Source organism: Ammodytes marinus, assembly GCF_949987685.1.
Source record: "Ammodytes marinus genome assembly, chromosome: 11".
Taxonomy (NCBI): Eukaryota; Metazoa; Chordata; class Actinopteri; order Uranoscopiformes; family Ammodytidae; genus Ammodytes; species Ammodytes marinus.
The window spans coordinates 5,201,834-5,229,831 of NC_137215.1; the positions used below are offsets into that span (position 1 = coordinate 5,201,834).

Here is a 27,998-nt window from a genome sequence, read left to right on the forward strand (position 1 = left end):
AGAAGCTCTCTACTTCTCCAAATCTGACATGGTGTTATAGTTTGTTCTTCAAATAACACATTATGATCACATTGTTCAGCACACAAATCCCTTTTACTTGTAATTCAAATCAAAAGCATTGAATAATTCTTTTTAGTGAACATTTTCATAAAAAGAACACAAAAGAACGCTTTTTTGTAAGTTTATGCTGGGACTTCAAATGATTGACTGCACCTTTAATCTTTAAGGTTTACTATGGGTCTTGGATTGGCAAGATATTCAGCTCTAAACTTTAAAGCTTTTCACACTTACTAAAACCTTCTATCTCCCTTCCCCTACATACTTTTTCTTTCTTTATAACATCCATAAACAATCAGTTCCAAACAATCTTTTTCCTCTTACACTTTCAACAACATTCTCTTATTCATCTCCTGGGCCACCACCTTTCTCTTTACTGTTCTTTATCTGATTCTCTGGACCTGCCAGCAGAAGAGCAGCTGAGGAGCCGGGGTTTTGGGTCTCAATGGAAAGAGACACAGGAAGGGGTAGAGGAGACTTTTCTTCACCAGTCTCCTTTTTTTTTCTAATGTCTATCTTATCATTATCCATATTATGTAATTAAATTTTTTAAAATGTAAAATCTAATATCAAATTACCCAGTAATCTATTTAAACAGGGTGAACACCCCTATTCCCTCCAATTGATTAACAAAATTCACCAATTTAAAACTAGAACACCCTATGTGATGTATTCTAAACAAAACAAATAAGTCTACTCTGCAGTTGTAGACTATTGACAAACATAACAAAACAAAACAAATAAACAACCTGTCATAGACTAACTCCCTGGAGCAGTACTATATCCCCAGGCTAAGTAACAACAAGCAGCCAGATATCAATTTGTTTCCATAAAACCTTCCCGAATTACAAAGAACTCTCAGTTTAATGGAACAAACTATATCTGTCAGAATAAAGGGACCACCCTCGACCCCACACTAATGATCATCTAATTACGTACGTGAGACTTTTGTTTTTGACAGTGTAAATTCTCAAACACCAAAAGCAGTCCCCCACGGATGGACCCAACCAGTCAGAGACAAACCCCCCGGGAGCAGAACCCTGCCGGAGTATATCCCCAAGTGTTTGAATAACCAAGATGGGCAACACTACTACTAGGAATTCTCCCGGAGATGGACTACGATACCAAAATGGAGAACACCACCATCGATAAACTAGTTTATCTATCTAATACATAAAACAAAGGAACTACCATAATTCCTGGACAAAACAAAATCAGCTGTTTATATTCACCTGATTCGAAGAAAGCCTCGACTCGCTCAGTTTTGGCTCTGGATTCCGTCACCCCTCCTCCGTCCAAGTAGAGTCTGCTGACAGCCTCTTTTGTAGCTCTGTTTACTGGAGGTCTTTTGTCGAGAGATCTTGGACTCCCCCGTCTTCACGGTGCAGGCTCTTCTTGTCCAGAGAAGAAGATGTTGGATCCGGCAACTCGAAGGACCATTTGTTACTAGAATTATTTCATCAAACTACCCAAGTGTTTGAATAATTGAAACTGAGTCAGGCCTTCTTGGAAGCAGGTGAATTTACTTGCAAACAGCATGCAAGGGTCAAACAACATGTATCACAACTGGGCTTACATGATTGAATACATCGAATGAACAGTGTACATGGGATTATATGCAAGAGAAGTTGGTGTGTGCGCAAACACATACTAAGTTTGGTGTGTCCAGCCCTTGTTTTTGCTGGCGAAAGCAGAAATGTTTTTAATTAGGTAGATATTCCCAGAAATTCATCTCAGCTGGTGTTATCCTTCATACAATGTCTGATAACAGAATATGGGGAGTGAAACTACTGTGCACATGAATGCGTCATACCTCTGTATTGTGCCAAAATCTTATTAGGCTTCAAGGCTAAACAACAAACTTGTAGCAAAACTGGGACAAAGTTCAACAGCCAGAAAGCATGTATTGTGCATTAAAATATTATACAATCATAAAGCAAACTAAATTCTGTTAACATAAACAATGGGGGCCCACCTTATATAGCAACATACCGGATCATTTCCTCACTCTTACCAACCTCCTCCTCTCTCCAGGTCCTTCTAAACCAATCCGCCTCCCTCCTCTCTGCCCCCTGTCTGCCTCGCTGGTGCCTGAATCACCTCGCTCCTCTGTCCTGTTCCCCAATCCTCCTGGACCTGCCTGTGTTCCTCCAGCGGGACCGTCCCGCGCCCTGGGAGCTCGCCCCTCCTCTGGGGCTGCGTGGCAGTGAGAGGCACCTGGCCCTGGCTCTATCCGCCCTGCCTCAGCCCGGCGGCCTGCCCGAAGAGATGAGGGGGAACGGGGGGGACGGAGGGTGCTGCAGACGGTGTGTGGTGGTGGGCAGCGGAGGGGTTCTTCATGGCAGCCATCTTGGGTCACACATAGATCAATATGACATCATTATCAGGTAATGTGTGTGTGTGGGGGGTGTGTGTGTGTGTGTGTGTGACACTGAGGGAGTAAACAAGAAAGTAAAGGAGAAAGAATGAAGACAACATGAGCAAGTAAATCTGAAGTACCTACGTTTTCATCAAAACTACTTTTTCATCAAAGCTTTGCAAACAAATGACTCTAAACTGAAAGAAGTTGAACTACAGCGTGTGTGTGTGTGTGTGTGTGTGTGTGGAGAAATCTAGTTTGGTTAACTGAAGATACTTAGAAAAAGAAGTTCAAACTACTTTGTGAACATGATCAAATTGACAATGTACATGTGATGTGAAATTATAACAAAATATAATTACAACAATAAAAAATGCCAGTGGGTTTGCAAGGTGAATAGCCCTGAGATCTAAACCTGTCCTGAATGAACAGTCCTATCTGGATGTATCACAAGGGATGTGGTCAACAAATTATCTGGGACTCATCAATGGGGGTTCAATGATTGATATTTGATAGAAGAAAATACTCAACACCAACCAAACACAACCATTTTCAACGATGCATTTTCATCCCCATCCCAGGCTGAATAACGCTCCAGTGCCGGGCTTTGTGAGGGACGTTGGTTCCCGCACCACCATCCGTCTGACTTACCCAGAGGGGGCGCCCCACTCTGCAGACGAGTACCAACAGACCTCCATAGTGGCTCTGGTGGTCTTCAAGAGCCTGGACCTTTACTGGCTGGCCTCTGTCATCACCAAACAGCCCCTGGTAGGCCTACATTCAATTACATTACATTCAAATCACTTTACCCATCCCCGAGAGGCAGTTTAAAGGTGCCCATATGACAGTAGCTTAAAAAACACAAGACACAGGGCGTGGTGGCGTAGTGGATAGAGCGTGTACCATATCGACTCTGGCCTTCGTTGCAGTGGTCGCGGGTTCAAATCCGACCCGTGGACCTTTACTGCAGGTCATCCCCCCCCTCTCTCTATCTCTCTCTCTGTCTCCCCATTTCAACTCTGTACTATCTAATAAAGCCTGGAAAATGCCAAAAAATTATCTTAAAAAAAACATAAAAAATACAAGACACAACCAACAAACATAAGCAAGCGCACACACTGTATAATCAACAACACACAAATCACACACACACACACACACACACACACACACACACTCACATTACACAATCAAGCAGCACACACACATTTGCAACTACAATATTCAACACACAAGTAATCATTTCTAGAGTGCTTGGACATCACTGGAACAGTTGCACACAGAAATAGTGTATTACATAAGCCTGGCCTTAGTGTCATAGCAACTCCCCGCTCACATTAGCACACTCACTGACTCACACGCTATGCACCGCCTCCTGTGTTATTAATATTTTCTGTAGTGACACATCTTTACATTTTCTTTAGTATCAACATGCAGTAGATTCATATAGGTCGCCTAGTAACAGTATCACTTCTGTTATGTCATCTCATTTAATTTCACAAGACTGAGCCTATAGTACACTAGATAGAAAAAGTGCAGAGTATATTTCAATATATAAAAAAAATTATTATTATGGTATAAACATGGAAAAAATTAAAACATATACATACAGATAAATAAAAGAGAGAGACTCACACACACACACACACGCACGCGCACGCGCACGCACACACACACACACACACACACACACACACACACACACACACACACACACACACACACACACACACAAATAATGATAATGTTATTTTTTGACAGGGCTTCTGGTCCAAACTGTGGTTCTGGCGGGAGGTGGTTGAAGATATTCCCCTCAGACCGGAGAACTTTAGGATCCTTCACCCGGAGATCATTCACAAGACGGGACAAGTCCTGCAGAACTATACTCTCAAACAGGGAAATGTGAGCTCTAACATAATATGTATAATCTATATTGTACCCCATAGCACAGTACATTTTATTTATGAAATGAATTAAAGCAGTTTCCTAAATCTGCAGTGTACAGTGAAATATTCAAATCTGAGAGTAAAATCTATAGTTCAATCTAACTTTGTGTTGTATTCGGCCTCACATTCAATGTCTCCTGATATTGTATTATAAAATGTAGAGGAAATGTTACACATATGTACTTTAAGGACCAATAATTAACCCTAATTAATAGTGTCGATTGTACCTGGGAGCAGATACATGGACTCCTATACTGTACCCATTTTCCTGACAGTGTACTGGTTGCAGAAATAGATCAGAAAGTGATTTTCTCTCCTCTTCTAGATGGTGCCAACAGCGTACACAGATAGTCTGTCTCTTGATATTGTATTTTTGAAGAAGAAATGTTACAAACCTGTAGCTTGAAGTCCAATTACATAACCCTTGGTGGTGCCATAGTTTAGATTGTACTTTGGGGTTGTGCAGAAATAGATCAAAGAGTGATTTTTCCTCTCGTCACGCAGATGGTGCCGACGTTGGGAGCGAGTGCGGTGGTGATGGCGCTGCAGCTGTGTGACCAGGTGAGCTTGGCGGGGTTTGGTTACGACATGCAGCATCCAGAGGCCCCACTGCACTACTATGAGGCGCTACGCATGGGCGCCATGAAGGCTCAGGTACCTTTACATCCATAACCACAAACAAACAGTGGTACAACTATTTTTTAAAGCTAGAGTGCGTAACTTTTCATCTAACTTAATGTTGGTAACATTCAAGCCATCGCCAAATGAGTTGACACAAAGGTGATCGAGAATGTCAGCCCCACAAAAGTATCTCTCTCTCTCTCATTTACAAACTGGTGTCGCCCCCCTGACACAGGAGCTCTTAAAAAACTGAAATGTTTCAGTTGTTGATTCTACTGCTAAGTAAAAACCTGGACGTACAGCAGAAGGTATAAAATCCATGCGCCATCACACAAGGCTTACCTCAAGTAGATTGTAGTAGATTGTTGTAATTACTCAGAAATTCTTCATGGGGGGGGGGGCTGCAGAAGTTACACACTGTAGCTTTAAGGCCTCATGTATTCCCAGCAGTGATTCATTCATGACTCATTGTGTTCCGTTCCCCAGGTGGTGCACGACATCAGTGCCGAGAAACTGTTCTTGAGGGAGCTGGTCTCTGCCGGAGCGGTGACAGACCTGACGGGAGCTCTGTGAGTCACATAGACCCTGTGTGTGTGTGTGTGTGTGTGTGTGTGTGTGTGTGTGTGTGTGTGTATGTGTGTGTGTGAGTGTGAGTGTGTGTGTGTGTGTGTCACCGTGGGCCTGTGTGTATGGAGTCATTGCATGTGTTACAATACACATGAAAGGAAGGTTTAGGATTTCCCAATACATGCTTGTAAAAATGCATGTCTGGAAATGCCAATTCAGTTTGAAAAACAGTTACAATACGCACAATTATGAAAACGTTTTTAGTATTTGAATCCTAGGGTTGAGGCTGCAGTTATATAAAATGTGCATTTTTTTTAACTGTATATACTTGAATGTAGTAGTACACATGGGAAAATGTGTATGAATGTATGTGCACATATTAAGTATGTATGTGTGGGTGGGTGTACTACAGTATAGTAAAATATATAGCAAAATCCCTATTACACCACGTCGCATTTTGCAGTATGCAAGTTAGCCTGCTTTGTTTACGTTGACAAAATATTGTGTACCAAAAAAAACAAAAAACAACATACTTATAAATGAAGTATAGTGAAAAGGAGTATGTGATTTACAACTCAGCTGGAAGGATCCACGCAGCATGGACTGACCTTTCAGAACGTTCACAAGACTCCAGTGTTGCCTAGTGAGGGAGACAAATAAACTGTGCAAAGGTCGGGCAAGCTCATGGTCCTAGAAATCACCATTTATAAATGAACTCACTACGTCACTAGCTGATGAATAAAAATGTATATTATAAAACGGGTGGCTTAAGTCCAGCGATCTGATTGGTTCCTTACTGTTGTATAATGGGCGTATACATAGCTATGACGTCCAATCAGTTTGCAGAGTTCCATATCACTTTGCAACTTTGTAAGGAAGTAACGCCGGTAGTTTGTAAACAAGGAACACATGGATATACGCTAAACGGGGGCTCACTCTTTGGCTGTGGAGGGTTGGGTCGAACAAAGCCCCTTACCTGTGGTATTATGAGCACATTCCACAGTCTGTTGTGAGCTATTGCTTGAGTAATTGTCATATAATTGTGACATCACACATTGGAACCTGCTAAGCGATTGGATGGGTTTTGTAAAGTGAATGCAATGGTTGATGGTTTACAAAGTGCTTTTTTATTCTTGTTTTTTTTTATTCTGTTTACAATGACTCAATAAACAAGTTTAAACTGATAACACTGATATTTATTGTCTCAAAACGTTCATATATGTTAAGAGAGACATGCCGTGATAGCTGTTGCATGTTTCATTCATACATCCTGGTACTAGCAGTAGTAGTTAAGGCAAATACATGGCAGGACTTTTATATAATTTATAAAAATCATCAGATGCAAATTGTAAAAAGTGAAAAAACAAACATATACAGTGAAGCCTTAGACAGAACTACTTATAAATATTAAACAGTTTATGAATGAGAATCCAAAAATATATCTTACAATCTCTACACAGATTTAAGGCTTAAAATGGTGACAATACTTCATACAGTAAACAGTGCATGAGTTCACAATGTGGTTTTTTTTCGATTGTGCTGATCATAAACAAAGTTATTCTAATAAATAATTTCACGTCGACTTTCTTCTTCATATGAAACATAATATTAAACGGTGACATTTTGAAAGCAGAGACAGTATCTGTCTCTATTTCTTCTCAGCTCCCGGCTCTTGGCAGTATAACAAATGTGTTCATTGGCTACAGTCACTTTGTTCAAGTGTGTGTGTGTGTGTGTGTGTGTGTGTGTGTGTGTTTGTGTCCTCGTACAACTATTATTGTGAGAACCAATTTGAGTTTAACACTATAAGAGTGAGGACATTTTTGGAAAGTGAGGACATTTTGTCCGGTTCTAGGGAATGCATTATATCAATGAGTCACTTCACAAGTATAGCCGTACAATAGGAGTTGTAGGTGTAGGAGTGTGTGTGTGTGTGTGTTTATGTGTTTGTGTGTGCGTGCCTGCGTTTGTTTGTTTGTTTGTGTGTGTGTGTGTATGTATGTGTGTGTATGCGTATGTCTGTGTATGTGTGCATGCGCGCGATTGTAGGTAGGTGTATGTGTAGGTAGGTGTATGTGTGTGTGTGTGTGTGTGTGTGTTTGCCTGCGTTTGTCTGTCTGTCTGTCTGTCTGTCTGTCTGTCTGTCTGTCTGTCTGTCTGTCTGTCTGTCTGTGTGTCTGTGTGTCTGTCTGTCTACAGCAGTGGGTTGCGTGAGGGCTCCCACAGTTTGCTGGCCAGCTGTCTGCAGTGCTGCAGGATGATCTCAGTGGGGATGACGCCCAGGTGAACCGTCAGCAGCTCGTAGCACTTCACCACCTCACCCTGATGGCTCTTACTGTAGTAGCGCAGCAGCTTCCTACTGGACAGAATGGATTCCTAAGGCTTAGTAAATGCATAACAAACACTAACTCATCATTAAATAACCCTTAAGAAATGCTTATATACTGCCTACTGGACAAAATGGCTTCCTATAGTCAGCAGCACTCAGCTAGTTTTGGTAACACTTTGCAATAAGGGTACATTAAATAACTGTTATTTAATGCTTAGTAAATGCATACTAAACATCAACTAACTTGTGTCATGGTCTGTTTTTGTCCTGACTTGTTTTGGTGGTTTCCTGTTTTATTTTGGTATGTCTGTTTTGTTCCTCCCCATGTCCTGTCAAGTTTCCCTCCTGTTTGATTACTGCTCCCTCCCCTAATGTGTTACACCTGTGTCTCGTTGTGTCTAGTATATTTACCCATTGTCATTCCTTTGTTCCTTGTCAGTGCATTATGGTTTGTCGTGTCAGTGTCGGTGAGTCTTGTACCGTGTTACTTATTTCCTGTTACCTGTTAGCTGTGTTCTCTGCCTTTTTTGCCTTTTGGGAGTTGCATATTTTGGACAATAAATTACCTTTACTGGAAACGTTCTGCATTTGGGTCCTGCTTGCCTGCCTGTCTGCCACACCGTAACAACTTAGGCAGTCCTTAATACGCATTAACTATCCATTAACCGACTATTATGCTTAGTTAACGCCTAACCAAGCATACACTTACCGTTAATAATTAAGCAGTAATAGTTAGTTAAGTATGAGCCTGGTTTTTGTTGATGCGTTTACCTGTAGTAGTCCCAGGCCAGCATCCCGATGGGGGCAGAGTCGTCTGGTAGGATGGGTATGTCCCCCGCCTCTAATTTATAACCCTGAGTGATAAGATTGACACATTATATGATGTCATATTCTGAATTTCAGAGTATCTGATGGCCCTGAATTTGATTTCTTTAAAATGTATTGCTGGATACAGGGTTCCCAAATATTTTTAACAATGAAAAAAAAATATATATATATCATGACATTTCACTCAATTTCCAAAAAACCTTAGGCTGCGCAGCACTATATTTTAGAAATGAGTTATTCAAGAAACTGGTTTGCATGGGGCGCCCTTAGCTCAGTTGGTAGGGCGTCCCCCCCCCCATGGGCCTTGGCCAGCAGCGGACCCGGGTTCGATTCCTGCCCGCGGTCGTTCTCTGCATGTCACTCTCCTCTCTGCCCCATTTCAACTCTGTCTCTACACTATCAATAAAGCATAAAAATGCAAAAAAAAATATCTTAAAAAAAAATAAACTAGTTTGCATAACCTTAGACATGTTTTGAGATTTTAAGAACATTTTTAAACACAAGCGAACATCGGTGTAAATTCAAAACATCCAGTAAATGCCAGACAATTTCTAAGTCTGGAAAACTATCAAATTTCACACATTTAGCAACATTACATGACCGTTGGAGCCCTGTGGTTACTAACACATAACGTAGCAGTAACTCACGCTTTCATTCTCGAACCAGAGGAAGTAGCAGAAGTAGAAATCTCCATCGCGGAATGTGACGGTGGAGTTTCCCTTCTGGAGATAGTGACGCGTTGTCCTCACCAGGCCCCAAACCTACACGATGGACGAGTAAAGAAAAACGTTTTCAAGACAAATATGAATAGAATTATTGATGTATTGGGGATTTCTGCAAGGAAAAGTTCAAAAACATTATGGGAATCATGCTTATTGGCTTAGAGCTCTCTGTGTTATCTGTACAGTAAATATAAAAGTTAATGGACAAACTTTCTAATGCTCGTAATTTTAAACCTGTCTTTACTTGTTTTACTCTAGCACTTAGGGATTGTTTTTATAATTATAATAATAATAATACATTTAAAAGTGAATAAAATTGTCATATACTGTCCATACTATACATATACTTTATACATAAAAGAAAAGGAAATTAGATTTTTTTTAAATGTTACCTTGTTTTTGATGAACTGAGCGATGGGCCCTTTGCCGAGCTCTGACGTGGTGCGCTCTGTGACGGTTAGCGAGGGAGCGATCATCTGCCCGCTGGATCGGTCGATGCAGATGAAGTGGATCAGACCCGGGAAATCCTCCAGGTACGTGAGAGAGGCGGGGTTAAGACCAATACACTCAGGGGGAGACAGAGGGTTGTATTTAACCAAGGACTTTCTATGAAGGTCTTTAAAGGTGCAGTCAGTGATTCTGGAGAACGCTTTTGTCAAAATCAGTGAATATCTCCTCACGATTCACCATACGTACTGTGTGTGCACTGGAATCAAAAAGATCACAATAAATAAAGTGCAAACCTTCATAAACAAATGTCTCAGAAGAATACTGAACATCTACTGGCCGAACAAGATCAGCAACAACGATCTGTGAACAAAACAACCCCCAGCAGCAGACGAAATTGGACGAAGAAGATGGAGATGGATCGGGCACACATTACGCAAACCACAACCAAGCACCACCAGACAGGCTCTGACCTGGAACCCTCAAGGGAAGAGAAGCAGAGGACGTCCTAAAAACACCTGGCGCCGGGACCTCCAGGCAGACACCAAGAGACTGGGAGGCACCTGGTCGCAGATAGAAAAGAACGCCAGTGACCGTGAACTCTGGAGGTCCCTTGTCGACGGTCTATACCCCAGTAGGGGTGTAAGGTGTAAGTAAGTAAGTAAGTACTGTGTGTGCACTGAAAAACGAGCGGATCGTGAGGAGATATTCACTGATTTTGACAACAAGCATTTTCCAGAATCTCTGACTTTTAAAATATCCATGCTCAAATTGAGTTTTCTGTACAAAACAGTCAGACATCAGACGTGACATTTTCTTCTGAGAGGATATGAAACCATGGTGATGTTCCTCTTGCTCTTCACCAACAGGAAGTCTTTCCAGTCCATCAGTTTCTCTCTGGGGGAGACGGGGAGGGGTTGGATCAAAAGACAGTGACAGAGAACAAGACAAGGAGAGACAGGAGATGCACTTCCCTAGACACACCCATATTAATGTTGAAGAACCGTGAAAAAAAGCACTTCATTTTGCATAATAGATAACGTTTAAAAAACTTTATCAAAAAAACAATACAGGATTTGGTTATGAACATTTTCAATTACATTTTGACAATAAAAACAGAGCAAAAAAAAAGGACATCCAATGATACGCACTGCACCAGGGTCTAGGCACAGGTTAGGGGTTAGTCATTTGTCATATTTAGGAGTCTCTTAATTAATGTCAATTAACCTTATTAATGTTGAAAAAAACTTTGCATAATAGATATAATATCTATAAAAAATTCTAAAAATAAACTGATTTAAAAAAAATTCTACAACAATTAATATATGAAAATGTAAAAATTGTCCAAAAAATATTCCTCCAGCTGCTACTCACTGCACCAGTGTCTGTGCTCTCTCCTGCAGGGCGGGGGACAGGCGTCGGGGAACGTCGGCCGGTCCACAGTCGATGAGGAAACACTGTCTGTAGATCCCACACAGCTGGGTCTTCATGTTCTTACACTTCTGGATCAGACTGGAACCAAACACAGTTCAGACATATTTAAATATGCATTATTATAGCTTTTTATCATATATACTGACATAATACTAACTATCCAGGCTAAATTATTGATCTGTTAAGGGGTAGGACTAAATACGTTTTTCACTCCTCCGTATGTGTTTATTTTCTATGCACATTGTAAAGCACTTTGTGACCCTGTCTGTGAAAAGCGCTATATAAATACATTTTACTTACTTAAATCACCCAGTATTACAGAGAAAAATCGAGCAAAAAACACAATTTACTTTAAATTTCCCCCAAACTTCCCCCCAAAAAGCAAAAACAACAGGCCAATACTAAGAGACATGTGCTACTGAGGCACCACTCACTCTTGACTGAAGCCGGTCCCTCCTTTGCCAAAGGCCTGGCACTTGAAATCGTTCCAGGCATGTTGTAACTGTCCCGACTGGATAGAAAGTCATGGAAGAAAAACATATTTTATTGGTCCTAAAATAAAACTAGAAAATATTTACATATGACTTGATATGAATTGCAATCATGTGAGAGTGGGTGAGTGGGTGAGTGGGTGAGTGAGTGAGTGAGTGAGTGAGTGAGTGAGTGAGTGAGTGAGTGCGTCTGTGTGTGTGTGTTTTTCAAAAATTGAGTGTGTTATTGTGTCATATTCGACATAGGTGCCTACGTATAGGTAAGATGTGAAAGCTTAATTTAAAAGCAGGCCATTGTTGGACATGTTGTGTTCGGTGCATCGAATGGCGGACCCATACCTGTATCTCACTAGGACCCAGGGCTTTGATGAACTTGTCCAGTTTGTTGCGTACGTCCTGTATGGTGGGCTGGCCTCTGGTGGCTGCTGACCCCTCCTGGCCTTCAGCTAAACGCTTCTCCAGTTTGGCAAACGCCTCCAAGAACTTATACACAGACATGGCCACAGCACTGGTGGGAATCTAACACAGGGGCAAGGCAAGTTTACAATTCAGACACAAGGCCATTCAAAGTGCTTTAAAGGGGCATGAAATACATCAAGATTAAAACACATCAAGAATAAAATAATAGACATTAAAAAAGCGAATGAAAAATATGAGGGGAGAGATGGAGATGCTTAAAAGGTGCACTATGTAACTTTGGGGTGTGTCAGAGAAGTGAACATGTGAACAAGGTATATTTTAATAACTGAATTAACAAACTTTCCTTATAGGTAAAGATAATCTTTTGGTATTTTCAAGCTTTATTATTAGGGCTGTCAAATTAACGAGTTAATTTCGATTAATTAATCACAGAAAAATTAACGCGATTAAAAAAATTAACGCAGATTAATCGCACTTCTATAATGCCCTTTGACCCGGTGCAAAAGTGGTGCGCAGCTCGGCGAGCTGCACCGAGCTGCACCTGTAGCTTACAGCCCGCACGGGTGAAAGGGAGAGAGAAGCAGAGGAAAGGGCGGGGCCGAGGGATCTATGGAAAATAAGCATGAAGGTAGGAAGACATCTTACTTTATTGTGTCTGTGCATTATTGATTTAGTGGTGCAACAATATAGGTTCAAAACAGTATCTCTCAATCTTCCTCTGTGTCTCAATTTTGTTTGCTAGCTGTCTCGTCTCCCGCCGCCCGCCCCGTGTGTGTGTGTGTGTGTCAATATTTTTGCCTATGAGTACGATGATGGTGAATGAATCGGCATAGGCATATGTGGCAGTGCAGCGCTGTCTGTTGTGGAGACAGAAGTTACGAGAGAGAGAGAGAGAGAGAGAGAGAGAGAGAGAGAGAGAGAGAGAGAGAGAGAGAGAGAGAGAGAGAGAGAGAGAGAGAGAGAAACAAACTGTAGCAGGCTATACAGCTGTTTATAAACAGGTATAAAAGTGTCAAAAAAGTATGCGATTAATTTAGATTAATTAATCACAGAGCCTGTAATTAATTAGATTAATTTTTTTTAATCGCTTGACAGCCCTAATTATTATATATTACAGAGTTGAAATGGGCAGACAGAGACAGAGAGAGAGAGAGAGAGAGAGAGAGAGAGAGAGAGAGGGGGGATGACATGCAGTGAATGTGCACGGGTCAGACTTGAACCCGCAACCACTGCAACAAAGGCCGGAGCCGATATGATACGCGCTCTATCCACTACGCCACCGGAGTGCCCCGAGGGTCTGTTTTAATGTCCACTAACCTTGGTCAGCAGCACCAGTGAGATGCCGGGCCAGAGCGGCAGACAGTACATGGAGTGAGGCATCATGGGATACAGCCCCTCCTTCAGAGAAACCTGATTGATTCAATTGATTTCAGACATAAAAAAAAATACAAAACAAAATGAAAAGCATGAAAATACAATAAACAAAAATGATGTTATTTCACAAAAAAGGAAAAAAAGGAAAACAAATTACAAATATTGATAGGATATGCCTGAAAAGAAGTAGGAAGAAGTATAAACTTATTTAATCCTAACCCTTTTCCACAGCTCAAAAAATAACATTTATTATATTAGCTTCTTGTCAAAAAAATAAATGTATCATATTAGCATCTTGTACCTCCAGGAAGACTCTGCGGGGGGCGGAGGGGTCGGGGGGACGAACCTCTAGGGTCCGCAAGCTGTCCTCTGCCATCTGACGGGATTATCACAATCAGTTTTATTTATTAATAATCTATATTTGTATAACAGCCTTGATAGATAAAATGCAGCTCAGAGTGCTTTACATTCACAAAACAAAGATAATACAAAACAAAACACATTCATCACAGGCAAGAGACCCTCAAGAGACCCGCAAAAAAGCATAGAGCAAAATATATTATAAATACATAAGAATAATGAATTACTGAAAACATGTTCAATGCATAAAAAAAAGATATTAGAGATAACAACCATAGAAAAGGATACAACAAATAGATGGTGGAATTAATTAAAAGCAGCAGCAGAGAGATGCATCTTGAGCTGCTTATTAAAACTATCAACTGATTACTGTCACCATTATACACACTCGATATACATGGAAGCGAGATATTGTTCTCCATAGTGTTTTGTACATTAAAAATAAATCATATCCTTTAACAAATGTAGACATTACCTTAAAGGTGCAGTGTGTAATATGACATCATCAAGAAAGTTCTACAAAGTTCTAGAATGCAACGCTCCCTGGGTAACTCCACCCCTTTTGAATAATAACAGAAGCTACAGTGGCCTTCAAGGACAAGAACAATTCTAAATTTTAAACAATGCACCTGATGACATTCCAACCATGACACTTCCAAAATGGCGGCACTAGGCCTTGGTCCAAGATATGCAGAAATATGGACATATATGAGACCCTTACTAAGGGAAAAAAAAAATAATTAAATTTTTTTTTTCAGCTATTATGCACTAAATTAAACGTACTTATGGATATTATAATTACTTTCTACAAAATCTGCTAGGAAATAAAACCCAAAATTCTACACACTGCAGGTTTAAATCTGCCGAACTCTACCTGCAACTGTTTTAATTAGGCTATATTGTACTTTCACCCATTTCATTAAAATTTTAGCCATTCTACCTACTGCCATCTGAAGACATTAGTGTACACTTTCAATTTCTTCAATATACTGCATATTGCACATATTGTAAATACTATTTCTCATATTTAAATTATTATTTTTTTAATAGCGTTTGGTTTTTGCCTTACCTTTTGCAATATCCAGACACTATTTATTGTATATATATTACTTTTAACAAGTGTATTGTTACTTGTTTATACTACAAGTTTACCTTGCGTAGAAATTGAGACTGAAAATAAAACTCTCACCTGGATGTCTGCGTCCACAAACTCAAACAACGGAGTGCTTCCCCTCACCGGCATATCTGGTGACACACGAGAATACAACATACTGCTATTTTCATAAAGATAATTTTTTTTGGGGCATTTTTGCTTTTTTTTGTTAGACAGGTTGGAGATACATATATGAATTGGGGCAGAGAGGGGAATGACATGCAGAGAACGACCACGGGCCGGACTCAAACCAGGTCTGCTGCGAAAAGTAATTGAAATACAGCTGTTATAAAACTAAATACTACTAAGAAAAACTGTAAACCTTTTGGATTATACTGACACACGACAATACGACATAATAAAACACAAAATAATACAACTCATACGGCTGTTGTTTAAAAGGTAGGATAAGATAAGATATATTTTATGGTCCGGTATGGGGGAAATTTGTCTTGGGCTCCAAGCCACTGCATCACAAAAAAAAACACTTGCCACAAAGCACCTATACACATTGTGAACTCATGTGTGTTTATAGCATTATAAATTAGATAATGCGATCTTGCATATAGAGTGATTACAATCACATTTTGATTGACAGTTCATGAACTACTTAATAAAAAAAACTATTTCAAAGTAATAGAAACACAGGTAATATAAAACAAAGTAATACTAAGAAACATTGTTAATCTTTAAGATTATACTTTATTAAAGACCTACTTCACCGGTTGGAATATGAAGGTGTATGAAGTATAAATGTGCAAAACAAAATTGAAATCGGATCATCCTAGCCTGAGAAAAGGCAGAAAGAGTGTTTTATGGTCTCACTGTCTAACCCTACATTTCTCTTTCTGTGACATCACAGAAAGAGAAATGTAGGGTTAGACAGTGAGACCACAGCACTCTTTCTGCCTTTTCTCAGGCTAGGATGATCCGATTTCAATTTCTTTTGCACATTTATACTTCATAGGATCTCCGAGTTCAATACACCTTCATATTCCAACCGGTGAAGTAGGTCTTTAAGAAGGACATACATATTGAAATAACTAGATAAATAGGAACTGAAAGACAGTGCTGCATATCCCACCTGTACTGTTTGAGTGGCTGTTTGTAGGGGACGGCTCCGGGGTGTAGAAACTGTCATGACCAGAACCGGACGTGCTCTCAATGTCCTTCACAGAGAAATATACAACGGGCAAAAGAAACAGAATATAAACAGGCAAACATGTAAATAAAATAAGATAAAATATAAATCAAACTTGATCTGAATTCAAGGAAGAGGTGAAGAGAGAGAGAGAGAGAGAGAGAGAGACAGAGAGAGAGAGAGAGAGAGAAAATGGAGAGGATGGGGTGAGGGGGAGAGGGGGATTGGGTTAAAATCTGTAAAGTATCACAAAACATTACAATCACCCTGGGTTTGGGTGCTAATTTTTTTTAGAAATCACTTAAATGTCAAGGTACGGCTTATTCACTGTACAGCCAAGTTGACAGCTTTACAGATATGGATACAACTGTGAGCTTGTCATTTGTACCAATATTAACTTAAACACATATTCTGTATAGGGGAAGGTGGGGTGATTTGTGCAACTTTTTACTCAAAGTGATTTTAAAGTGAGGCCTTGACAGTTATGTCTCCAACTCAAATATGTACATATATTTCAGGATGTTGTGCATCCCTGGCAATAAAAACTTTGGATCTGGAATAAACTGTTTAAGAAATATAGCTTTCGGAAAAAAAGTTGTCTTGTCGCACAAATCACCCCACGTAGTGGGGTGATTTGTGCGTCATTGTGTCACAATGACAAAGTCACCATCATCATCTTTCTGGCCATCTGAACTCTCATCAGTGGTGTCGTTAAGTGGAATTGAGATGTCACTCTCTCCTGAGCTACTGTAGACTATCACTTTCTTTTGGTGACCAGCGTATACAGCCATGCCACTGGCACAACTCTCAGAAATGTACTTTGCACTAGTTGCTCCGTGCTTGTGGAACCAACTGCCACCTGACAAATGTGATTCCCCCTACATTTCTGCCTTTAAATCAAGGCTCAAAACCCATATGTACACCCTGGTGTTTCCTCCCCATTAACCTCTGCACTACTTACTTACCTCTGCACTACTATCTGTGTTTATGTGGATGTATGGGCTTTACGTCTTTTATTTTGGTTATTGTTATTTTACCTTCATTGTTTACCTACTGAATGCACTATGTACAGCACTTTGGACAGTGCAAACTGTCATAAATGTGCTTTTATAAATACATTTTACTTACTTACTTACTTATAACTCACCCAGGCCCTTGCGCACAAATCACCCCATCCCCAGAATTTTGGATAATAGGCATGATGCAGCAATTTAGGGTTGACATTGTGCTAACTATATAGACTCAAAGTGTAGCATACCAAAGCACTAAAACATGTGTCAAATGTTTTCAAACGTGTCTATAATTGTTCAGACACAATAATCAAAAAACCTTGATCATGGAAATTTTACTTTGAAAGGCAAAACACAGTTTTTTGAGCTTAAATGTGCTTATATCTTATTCCTTGTGTCTCCCTTCTTTACAGGATGAGTCAAATGGATGGCTCTTCTTAAATATGTGGTCACATTTCCAATTTCTTCCACGGTTTTCTAGAAACAAGGGGTTTTGCAACTTCCAAAATGCACAAATCACCCCACCTTCCCCTATAAAGAAAAAATGTCTGAGTTTGTATACTGAAAATGAAAAAAAAATAAAATGTATTTGAGCTAAAGTGAGCAGCAGTCTGCCAGTGGTCTTTACCTCCGGACTTGAGTCGTCCAGGTCTGTGTTGCTAGGATACATGTTCTGAGCCATGATGATGAGAGCGAGCAGGTCGGAGGTGGAGAGGGAGCTCGCACTGCGGCTACAAGAGACAGAATATTTATACACACATTATAAAATACAGTAAATCTTGGCTTAAATTGCTTATGTGTTTTAATATGCTTTATGTTTAGTAGTAGTAGTAAATATTTTATTGGGTCCATGACCACAAAGACGTAATAAATACACCGATCAATAATCTTTAAAAAGACTGTGGCTCAGTTGGTAGAGCGGGTCGACCGATGATCAAAGGGTTGGAGGTTCGATCCCCTGCCCTGCCACCTGTGTCATAGTTGTTGTGTCCTTGGGCAAGACACTTCACCCACCTTGCCTCGTGTGAATGTCGATAGTTAGCCTGCTATCGGTGTATGAATGTGTGTGTGAATGGTAACGTGGGAAAGGAAAACAGGTCTCCCTTGCAAAAGAGTCTTCGGTCTCAATGGGATTTACCTGTATAAATAAAGGTTTAAAAAAAAAAAAAAAATGGCCGAAAAGGGTGTAGGAAGAAGCCGAGGTTTATTATGCCTACCCTCTTGACCTTACATATTATATATCACAAAACAAGAAAAACAACACAGTTTTATCTGTGTCTATATGCTACTTGTGTTTGTAAGTTATGAAAAAGAAGCTATCAGGATTCAAACACATTTTTACCAATGTATTTTCAAAACTTTACCTAATTTTCAAAACCTTATTTGGCATAATGTTGGATGTGTTTTTTAGAATTTTTATGAACACGTTTTAAACACCAGCGAACATTTGTGTAAATTCTAAACTTTGCCAAAACATTCAGTTAATTCCGAACCATTTCCATGCCTAGCAAACAGTTTTTCAAATTGCATAACGTTTCCAAGAATCTCATGAATGTGGGAACCCTGTGTTGCCAGATTGTGGTGGGTGTATATGCACATTAGTGGGTTTTCTCCTGTAGATTTTTTACTGGTCCAATCAGCGAACAGAGGGAGTGGCTGAGAAAAATTACGTGCGACAGTTTCAGTTGCAGAAGCCGGCGCATTACATACGTCACGACCAAACGTTATGCGATTGGTTGGCAGATCCAGAGTGGCACTGGGCAGATCCAATAGTTTTAAACTTCAACGGACACCCGCCTTCAAGTGAGTTGAGCGATTCCAGACCTTCTGCACAAATGAAATGAAGTACAATGGTCTGGTAGGACCAGGCTAGGGTGTAAATTCTGTACCTGGAGTAGAAAGCCAGCAGTTTGATGTGCACCAGTATGAAAGTGTGCAGCACCTCCTCTCCTGCGCTCTCCAATCTATCTTAAATGCTTCTGTGTTTTAATATCCTTTATGATTACGCACTTTTATCTGTGTCTATATGCTACTTGTGTTTGGAAGTTACGAATAAGAAGCTATCAGGATTCCAACACATTTTTAACGACATATTTTCATAACTTTACCCAAACTATGCCAGATTTTGATTTGATTTGATTTGATAAATCTTTATTGTCCCCGAGGGGCAATTTGTTCTGCATCCAGTAGTTAACAATCTCACACAACAAACAAATAATCATAATAAATACAAAACACAGAACATAAAAACATAAAAGCATATGGGAGACATCATGGAATATAATCATTTACATTGCTTAAAGGCCTACTTCACCGGTGGGAATATGTGATGTCACAGTAAGAGAAATGTAGGGTTATAGACAGTGAGACCATAAAACACTCTTTCTGCCTTTTCTCAGGCTAGGATGAACCAATTTCAATTTTGTTTGCACATTTATACTACATAGGATCTCAGAATTCAATACACCTTCATATTCCCACCGGTGAAGTAGGCCTTTAAGAAAGACAAAGCTACTACCCTAGTTTGTTTAGGAAGCCAACAGCTGAGGGAACAAATTATGTTAGATAACTGTTTGTTTTGGCCCTCTTTCTGTAAGTATATCTCCTCCCTAGTGGCAGGAGTCCAAACTCTGCATGTAGAGATTGTGGTGTGTGTGTGTGTATAGTTTAGTACCTGGAGTAGAAAGCCAGCAGTTTGGTGTGCACCAGTATGAAAGCGTGCAGCACCTCCTCTCCTGCTCTCTCCACGCTGCTGTTCAGCTGCTGCACCAACCGACGCTCCAGGAACTCTATGCATTGCTCACACAGAGTCGGGTGGATCAGCCTCTCCACTGCCTGAGAGATGGACACAGGGACACAGGGACACAGACCTTAAGCACACACATTTCATCACAAATATTCTGTAAAAAGGAGAAAGAAAGTCTAAACGAGCAGACACAATCATATAAAAACGTGATTAAAACGTTCTTTTAAAAGTTAGAAAATGTTGAATAGTGGGGTGGATCAGCCTCTCCACTGCCTGACAGGGACACAGGGACACAGACAACATGAGATTATTATGAATTAATTATGGATTTCTAGCTGTTTTCATCCTAACTTTGAGCCTAAAAAAAGTATTTATGAATTTATACATGCAGACAACCACTTTCTAAATATTTTTGACTATGACTATTGCAAAGAAGAAGCAGGGTTTTCGGATTGGACACTTATATATATATTTTTTTTTAAAACATTCATCGAGAAATAGGACTACATTTTTTTAGAAATCACTTAAATGTCAAGTTACGGCTTATGCACTGTACAGCCAAGTTGACAGCTTTACAGATATGGATACAACTGTGAGCTTATCATTTGTACTTGGGCAGTCGATATCAACTTTAAAACACACATATTCTGCAAATAAAGAAAAAAAAAGACTAGTAATATGAACACTTTACCAAAATGCTCTTTTAACAGTTAGAACATTTTGTTTTTCTAGCTCTTTCTGCCATCTAGTGGTTAAACTTTGCAACATCTAAAGCCAAACTGTCCAAAGCTACAAGGAATTCACACTTAAAAGGTGAAATGAATACATATTAATAAATGAATAGGTGATACTAACTATCCAAGATAAATTGATCTGTGAAGGGGTAGGAGGACTAGATACGTTTTTTTTTTCCTTCCTCCTTCCCCCTTTCGAACATGTGGAGAGTCTTTTTTTTTGCTTTTTTGTTTTTTATATATTCATCTACTACTATTTTAACTTTGTTTTTATTGCTGACAGGTTCGAAATAAAGACAATCAATCAATCAATCAATCAATCAATCAATCAATCAATCAATCAATCAATCAATCAATCAATCAATCAATCTAAATGAGACTATCAGAACACGTCACCTCCACCAGGAAGCTCTGGTCGTTCTCTCGGAGGAGGCTGTATGTCTCCAGTAAACCCTGGAGATGTTTCCACAGCCTGGCTCTCTGCTCCGTGTCCTGGGGGCGCAGCCTGGGGATGAACAGTTCATAGTCTAGAGTTCACTTTGGTTCAGACATATATTGTATCAAGGAAATATGATTTACAACAGTAGTTTTATTTTTATTTTATTAATTTTTTAACAGGCATGTTGTGAGCTACAGTGGGCCCCCCTTTGTTTACTGTCCCAGTTTACTGCCTGTCTATTAACACTGTTAACCACGACTGACAGGTCCCCTAAAAAACAACAACCTATAGGGCCTGGGGTGGGACCGGATTTTATACAGTATATTTTCATGGGGCCCAAAATAAAAACAAATCCCTTGCCGCTCCCGCGCCCCTGACCATATGCCACGTTTAAAGCGACTAAGTATCAAGAAGGTAGAGTCAATGTCCCTTACTCTTAGTTAGTGTGTGTGTGTGTGTGTGTGTGTGTGTGTGTGTGTGTGTGTGTGTGTGTGTGTGTGTGTGTGTGTGTATGTGTGTGCGTGTGTGTGCGTGTGCGTGCGTGTGCCTCACTCTCTCCGGAGCAGGTTGCTGCTGAGCGTGACCATTCCAAACATGACCTCGATCAACTTCTTCATCACGTAGATCTTCCTCCTCAGATCCTCCTCTCCCTCCTCCCCGTCTCCGTTCACCGCAATGTACAGACACTCATCGAACTGTGGGGGACGACAACAACATAAGCAAAATGCAAATACAATATTAGAAGAAAGTACATCAAATTCTTCACCGAATAATTGAAAGGTGTGTGTGTATGTTGCTTCCATTTTACATTTTTGCGATGATATTTTTTTTTAGGTATTTTTACCTTTTATTGACATTGAGAGGAGAGAGTACAGAGAAAACATGGGGAGGGAGAGGGAGAGAGAGAGAGAGGGAGAGAGGGAGGGGGTGACATGCAGTAAAGGTCCACAGGTCAGATTTGAACCTGCGACCACTGTGACAAGGACTGAGTTTATATGGTACGCACTCTACCCACTACACCACCAGAGTGCCCATGTTGCTTCCATTTGAAAAGGATCAAACTTCTAGCAAGTAGAGTGTAGTGAAAGTTAGGATCACTTTGTTTGCCTTGTTTGGTACAGTATGAGCCGGCGATTTTCCTTGAGTTACATCTGAAAAAACCTAGGCGTATAAAACAGATTCACACACACACACACACACACACACACACACACACACACACACACACACACACACACACACACACACACACACACACACACACACACACACACACACACACACACACACACACACACACACACACACACATTCCTGAACCTTGCCTTGCCCACTGTGACCTCATTTCAGCTCACTCTTTACAGTGGAGCGGCATGTCCGTCATGTGAGTCTCATTAAGATCTCAAAGTGAGTCTTTGTCCTGCTGACTGCAGCACATGATACTACTGCATGACTGACTTCAACGTCTATTCAGTGTCTACTACATACTAACAAGGTGCACTGTGTGTGTAAAGGGAATAGGAGTTTTAAAGAACAGACTTGGTAGAAATTTAATATAATATTAATAAGTATGTATGTAACCCTGTGTGTGAGAGGGAGGTGGATGAGAAAAGGGTTTTAAACTGGTTGAAAATCAATAAAACTTGAAAGCGAAAAAAAATGCCCAAAAATAATTTTATAAAAAAAAAAAAAAAAAAACATATTTACAAAAAAAATAAGGCATTTCAGAACAAGGCATTAGAAGAAGAAAAGAGAGAAGAATATATTTTTCTCATATAATTTTTTTCTGCCAATTTAGCCTCTGAGTCAGGGAAATATATTTGGACAGCGTCAACATGAATAGAGCAGATCTGGGGATTTGTGCTTTTACTTTGAAAGGCAGGGGCTACTTACTACCTTTAAAGACCTACTTCACCGGTGGAAATATGAAGGTGTGTTGAACTAGTATAAATAAGCAACATTTTTAGAAATCGGTTCATCCTAGCATGAGAAAAGGCAGGAAGAGTGTTTTATGGTCTCACTGTCTAACCCTACAGGTTCCCATGTGTGACATCACACATGGTAAAATGTAGGGTTAGGATTAACAGGACAGCTGGGCCAAGGGAAGACTGAGGAAAGACTGAGGGAAGGAAAACCTCATTCATTATATTATAATAGTGATTTTATAATGATAAAACGCCGGCTCTGTATGGGTGAAGTATTCCTTGAATTCCCTACCTGGTGCAGTACGTAGATGTGGTTGTTCTCGGTGGTGAAGGAGGTGTAGCTGTCCACCATGGTGCTGTAGGAGATGATGATCGGGGCAAACAGAGTGCTGATGCTGTCCTCAAAGGCCGGGAGCTGAGCGGACAACACAGGGAAAGAATCGCAAGAAAAGAAAAGAAAAGAAAAGAAAAGAAAAGAAAAGAAAAGAAAAGAAAAGAAAAGAAAAGAAAAGAAAAGAAAAGAAAAGAAAAGAAAAGAAAAGAAAAGAAAAGAAAAGAAAAGAAAAGAAAAGAAAAGAAAAGAAAAGAAAAGAAAAGAAAAGAAAAGAAAATTAAGGAAAGATCAAAGCTGTACTATGTATGACATGTCTTGTCCTCCACACAATGGCGTTTTTTGTCATGTCTCTCACTGTTTTGTCATGTACCGCATCACTTAATAAAAAAATTAATAATAAATACATTTAAAAAAGCTGTAGGGGAAGGTGGGGTGATTTGTGCATTTTGGAAGTTGCAAAACCCCTTGTTTCTAGAAAACCGTGGAAGAAATTGGAAATGTGACCACATATTTAAGAAGAGCCATCCATTTGACTCATCCTGTAAAGAAGGAAGACACAAGAAATAAGATATAAGCACATTTAAGCTCAAAAAACTGTGTTTTGCCTTTCAAAGTAAAATTTCCATGATCAAGGTTTTTTGATTATTGTGTCTGAACAATTATAGACACGTTTGAAAACATTTGACACATGTTTTAGTGCTTTGGTGTGCTACACTTTGAGTCTATATAGTTAGCACAATGTCAACCCTAAATTGCTGCATCATGCCTATTATCCAAAATTCTGGGGATGGGGTGATTTGTGCGCAAGGGCCTGGGTGAGTTATAAGTAAGTAAGTAAGTAAAATGTATTTATAAAAGCACATTTATGACAGTTTGCACTGCCCAAAGTGCTGTACATAGTGCATTCAGTAGGTAAACAATGAAGGTAAAATAACAATAACCAAAATAAAAGACGTAAAGCCCATACATCCACATAAACACAGATAGTAGTGCAGAGGTAAGTAAGTAGTGCAGAGGTTAATGGGGAGGAAACACCAGGGTGTACATATGGGTTTTGAGCCTTGATTTAAAGGCAGAAATGTAGGTGGAATCACATTTGTCAGGTGGCAGTTGGTTCCACAAGCACGGAGCAACTAGTGCAAAGTACATTTCTGAGAGTTGTGCCAGTGGCATGGCTGTATACGCTGGTCACCAAAAGAAAGTGATTGTCTACAGTAGCTCAGAAGAGAGTGACATCTCAATTCCACTTAACGACACCACTGATGAGAGTTCAGATGGCCAGAAAGATGATGATGGTGACTTTGTCATTGTGACACAATGACGCACAAATCACCCCACTACGTGGGGTGATTTGTGCGACAAGACAACTTTTTTTCCGAAAGCTATATTTCTTAAACAGTTTATTCCAGATCCAAAGTTTTTATTGCCAGGGATGCACAACATCCTGAAATATATGTACATGTTTGAGTTGGAGACATAACTGTCAAGGCCTCACTTTAAAATCACTTTGAGTAAAAAGTTGCACAAATCACCCCACCTTCCCCTACTAGGTAAGATTTTCTATTTAAAAAAGCTGTTTTTTTTAAGCCTACATCCTTTTTCACTGGCATTTTGTCCACAATAATCATTCAACTTAAATGTGACTGTGACTAGACTAGTTTTCGTCCCCAAATACTATTTTTGTTCTCTACGGTCTGTCTCCTACATTCACACCAGAATCACACAGGTGACGTGTAATTGGAAATGTTTAGTGACAAAAAATAAAAACAAAAACACTATTGGGCTAATTACTTAGACATGGCAGAGCAGTCAATAAAGAGACCGCCAATTCCTGTTACATAGTTACATAATACAGCTTTAAACGTTAGAAATGTATGAGTTACAGTAAGTAAGTGAAATGTATTTATAAAAGCACATTTATAACAGTTCGCACTGACCTAAGTGCTGTACATAGTGCATTCAGTAGGTAAAACATGAAGGTAAAATAACTAACAATATTAGAATAAAAAAAATTAAATAAAATAAATAAAACCCAGACATCCACATATAAACAAAGATAGTAGTGCAGAGGTAAGACAGTTTCAGGAAGTCAGTGTAAAAGCGTGTGCAGTTGTATTTCTTCCTCCTTGAGATAAACCTTTATTGCCCCTAAGGGGAATTTGTCTAGCACTTGAACATGTGAACATAAACACATACGCACAAACAGCACATACACAAATACATACAGACACAGACAATGACAGACAGAATGACAGACCAATAAAAACAGACAATATCGGGGCGTTCCGGTGGTGTAGTGGATAGAGCGTGTACCATATTGGCTCAGGCCTTCGTTGCAGTGGTCGCGGGTTCAAATCCGACCCGTGGACCTTTACTGCAGGTCATCCCCCCTCTCTCTCTGTCTCCCCATTTACACTCTGTACTGTCTAATAAAGCTTGAAAATGCCAAAAAATTATCTTTAAAAAAACAAACAATATAAAAAGACAAACACTCACCCCCTGCCCCTCCTCCTGTGAAGCCCCATACTGATCCTGGATGGTCTGCCGGAACTCTGGGTCGGTCCAGTGGAACAGAATCTCTGCATTCTCACTGGCTATCAGCAGACACTTCATCTGGACCACACACACACACACACACACACACAGACACACACACACGCGCACACACACACACACACACACACACACACACACACACACACACACACACACGCGCACGCACACACACACACACACACACACGCAGATGCACACACACACACACACACAGACGCGCGCACACACACACACGCACGCAGGCTCACACGCACACACACACACACTCTGGTCCGGCTTTACCGTGCTGCACTATTCACTCCAACAGCCCATACGTGCATTCTGTAAAGTAAAGTAAAGTCAAAATTATAAGCATGTATTGACAAATCATACACATTAAGTTAGGGATAATGTAGAGCGAACGGGTCACTTGCTAGAAATAAAGACCGACAAGCTGAAGCAGGAGCCCGACGCGCACACACACACAAAAGGTTTGGCGTGCTGCTATTGAAAGCTGGAGTCGGTACCAGAGGAAGAAGGTGTTAAAAGTTTGAGTTTGAGGAAGGAAGGAACCATAGCTCTATCTGATCACACAGTATGTTGAAATGGCACTCTAAAAGTTCAGGTTTTAATAAACTATTTTCAGAATAAGACAGACAGACAGACAGACAGACCGACAGACAGACAGACAGACAGACAGACAGACAGACAGACAGACAGACAGACAGACACACAGACAGACAGACAGACAGACAGACAGACAGACAGACAGACAAACCTCTTTCCCACACTCCTCTGTCTAAAATAAACTGAGTGTCTGTGAGTTGATATTCCATCACTGACAAGCACAGATAAACAGGTCAGAGAAACATGGCAACATGGGAGGGGAGTTAAGACACTATCATCAGTCACAGCAGATAGAAGAGTCCACTGCACTCACATTCATAAGGAGATATGTTTCTATATCCTTCTCCCATAGATATAAATACAGATCTATGTCCATCTCCTAAGACCTTTTAGAAAGTAAGTGGTGATTGCTTGTTGCTGGTCGTGTATGGAGATTTAGTGTGATCAGCCTTAAAAGGTGGAGTGAGTGATTCTGGAGAACGCTAGTTGTCAAAATCAGTGAATATCTCCTCATGAGCCGCTACCTGTCTGTAGGCCTACTATGCGCTGACAATCTTGTGTTAATATGGTTAATACACTTCCTAGGCTCTGTAAACTGGTAGACCTATGTAAACAAAGTGTATGTAAACAAAGGGCGTCCCACCATAGCACCATAGCTGTTAGCAGAGCAGACCGGACAATGTTTCCGAAAATAAGAAGTGTCACTTTGTGTTTGGCCTGACATAAAGCCATTCAAATTAGATTTTTCAAATTAAATTATCAACACATAGCCTACATTTGATAATAAGAGCAGCACAGCATGACATTAATAGCCTAGTCACAAACATATGACTTGCTCTTCCTGAATGTTTCCTTAAAAGCCACTTGAAGATTGTTTCATTGTTGCCTCACTACTACAGCTGCACCACTATTATTTGTGTGTCTTATCATATGATCCGATCCGTAGATTACACGCCACGTTTTACTTTAAAGCTTTCACAGTTGCTTCCTCTTTTACCAAACTTCCCTGATGCCCCAGTATAGTACGCTACACTTTCAGTTTATGTCACAACTATAGATAGTATATAAAAGCACAACAAACAAACTCACTCTGTGCTTTCTGCGCCAGGCGATTCTCCCTCCCGACTTGTCACAGCCTCGATCCCGGCGTCTCTGTCACAAATCTCGGCTTCTCTCCTCAGTGTTTCATAGAAGTATTATGGAGCCCCGCTATCGTTCTAAACTCTCTCTGTAACTTCCATAGACAATATATAACTTCCTTGCTCTTGTACCACACGCTACTGCCTCTGCGTGACGCCTGTAGCCGACCCGTGTGACATGGGTTGGGCGTCGGGCTGTTGACGGTGCATCGCCCCCTCGAGGAGCCCGGTGAACAGTGAGCTAAAAGAAAGTCATGTGC

At 40.2% G+C, this 27,998-nt stretch overlaps 2 protein-coding genes across 3 annotated transcripts in view; one reads left to right on the forward strand and one right to left on the reverse strand.

Annotated features, from left to right (window-relative positions):
- The window catches only part of st3gal7 (ST3 beta-galactoside alpha-2,3-sialyltransferase 7), an 8,897-nt gene extending 3,335 nt beyond the window's left edge, over positions 1–5,562 (forward strand). The window contains exons 4-8 of the mRNA XM_080036839.1: positions 2,092–2,444; positions 2,998–3,184; positions 4,178–4,318; positions 4,867–5,016; positions 5,470–5,562. Of these exons, the coding sequence (XP_079892965.1) occupies positions 2,092–2,444; positions 2,998–3,184; positions 4,178–4,318; positions 4,867–5,016; positions 5,470–5,556 (918 nt within the window). The 3' untranslated portion in view covers positions 5,557–5,562. The remainder of the gene's footprint in view (positions 1–2,091; positions 2,445–2,997; positions 3,185–4,177; positions 4,319–4,866; positions 5,017–5,469) is intronic.
- Positions 5,563–6,745: 1,183 nt separating this feature from the next.
- hps1 (HPS1 biogenesis of lysosomal organelles complex 3 subunit 1) lies at positions 6,746–27,889 on the reverse strand. 2 transcript variants are annotated; one of them, XM_080037215.1, is made up of 19 exons: positions 27,689–27,889; positions 25,934–26,314; positions 23,396–23,518; positions 21,731–21,873; positions 21,136–21,244; positions 19,934–20,094; positions 17,888–17,990; positions 16,193–16,277; positions 15,145–15,200; positions 13,897–13,971; positions 13,539–13,631; positions 12,141–12,320; positions 11,745–11,821; positions 11,251–11,388; positions 10,708–10,773; positions 9,822–9,966; positions 9,355–9,468; positions 8,651–8,733; positions 6,746–7,906 (listed from the first exon to the last, which is right to left on the reverse strand). In XM_080037215.1, the coding sequence occupies exons 2-19, from the start codon at positions 26,048–26,050 to the stop codon at positions 7,744–7,746; spliced, it is 2,031 nt and encodes a 676-aa protein (XP_079893341.1). In that variant the 5' UTR covers positions 26,051–26,314; positions 27,689–27,889; the 3' UTR covers positions 6,746–7,743. The 2 variants fall into 2 exon arrangements, with proteins under 2 accessions (XP_079893341.1, XP_079893340.1); XM_080037214.1 differs by having other exon boundaries at positions 6,746–7,909.
- Between the last annotated feature and the right edge of the window lie 109 nt (positions 27,890–27,998).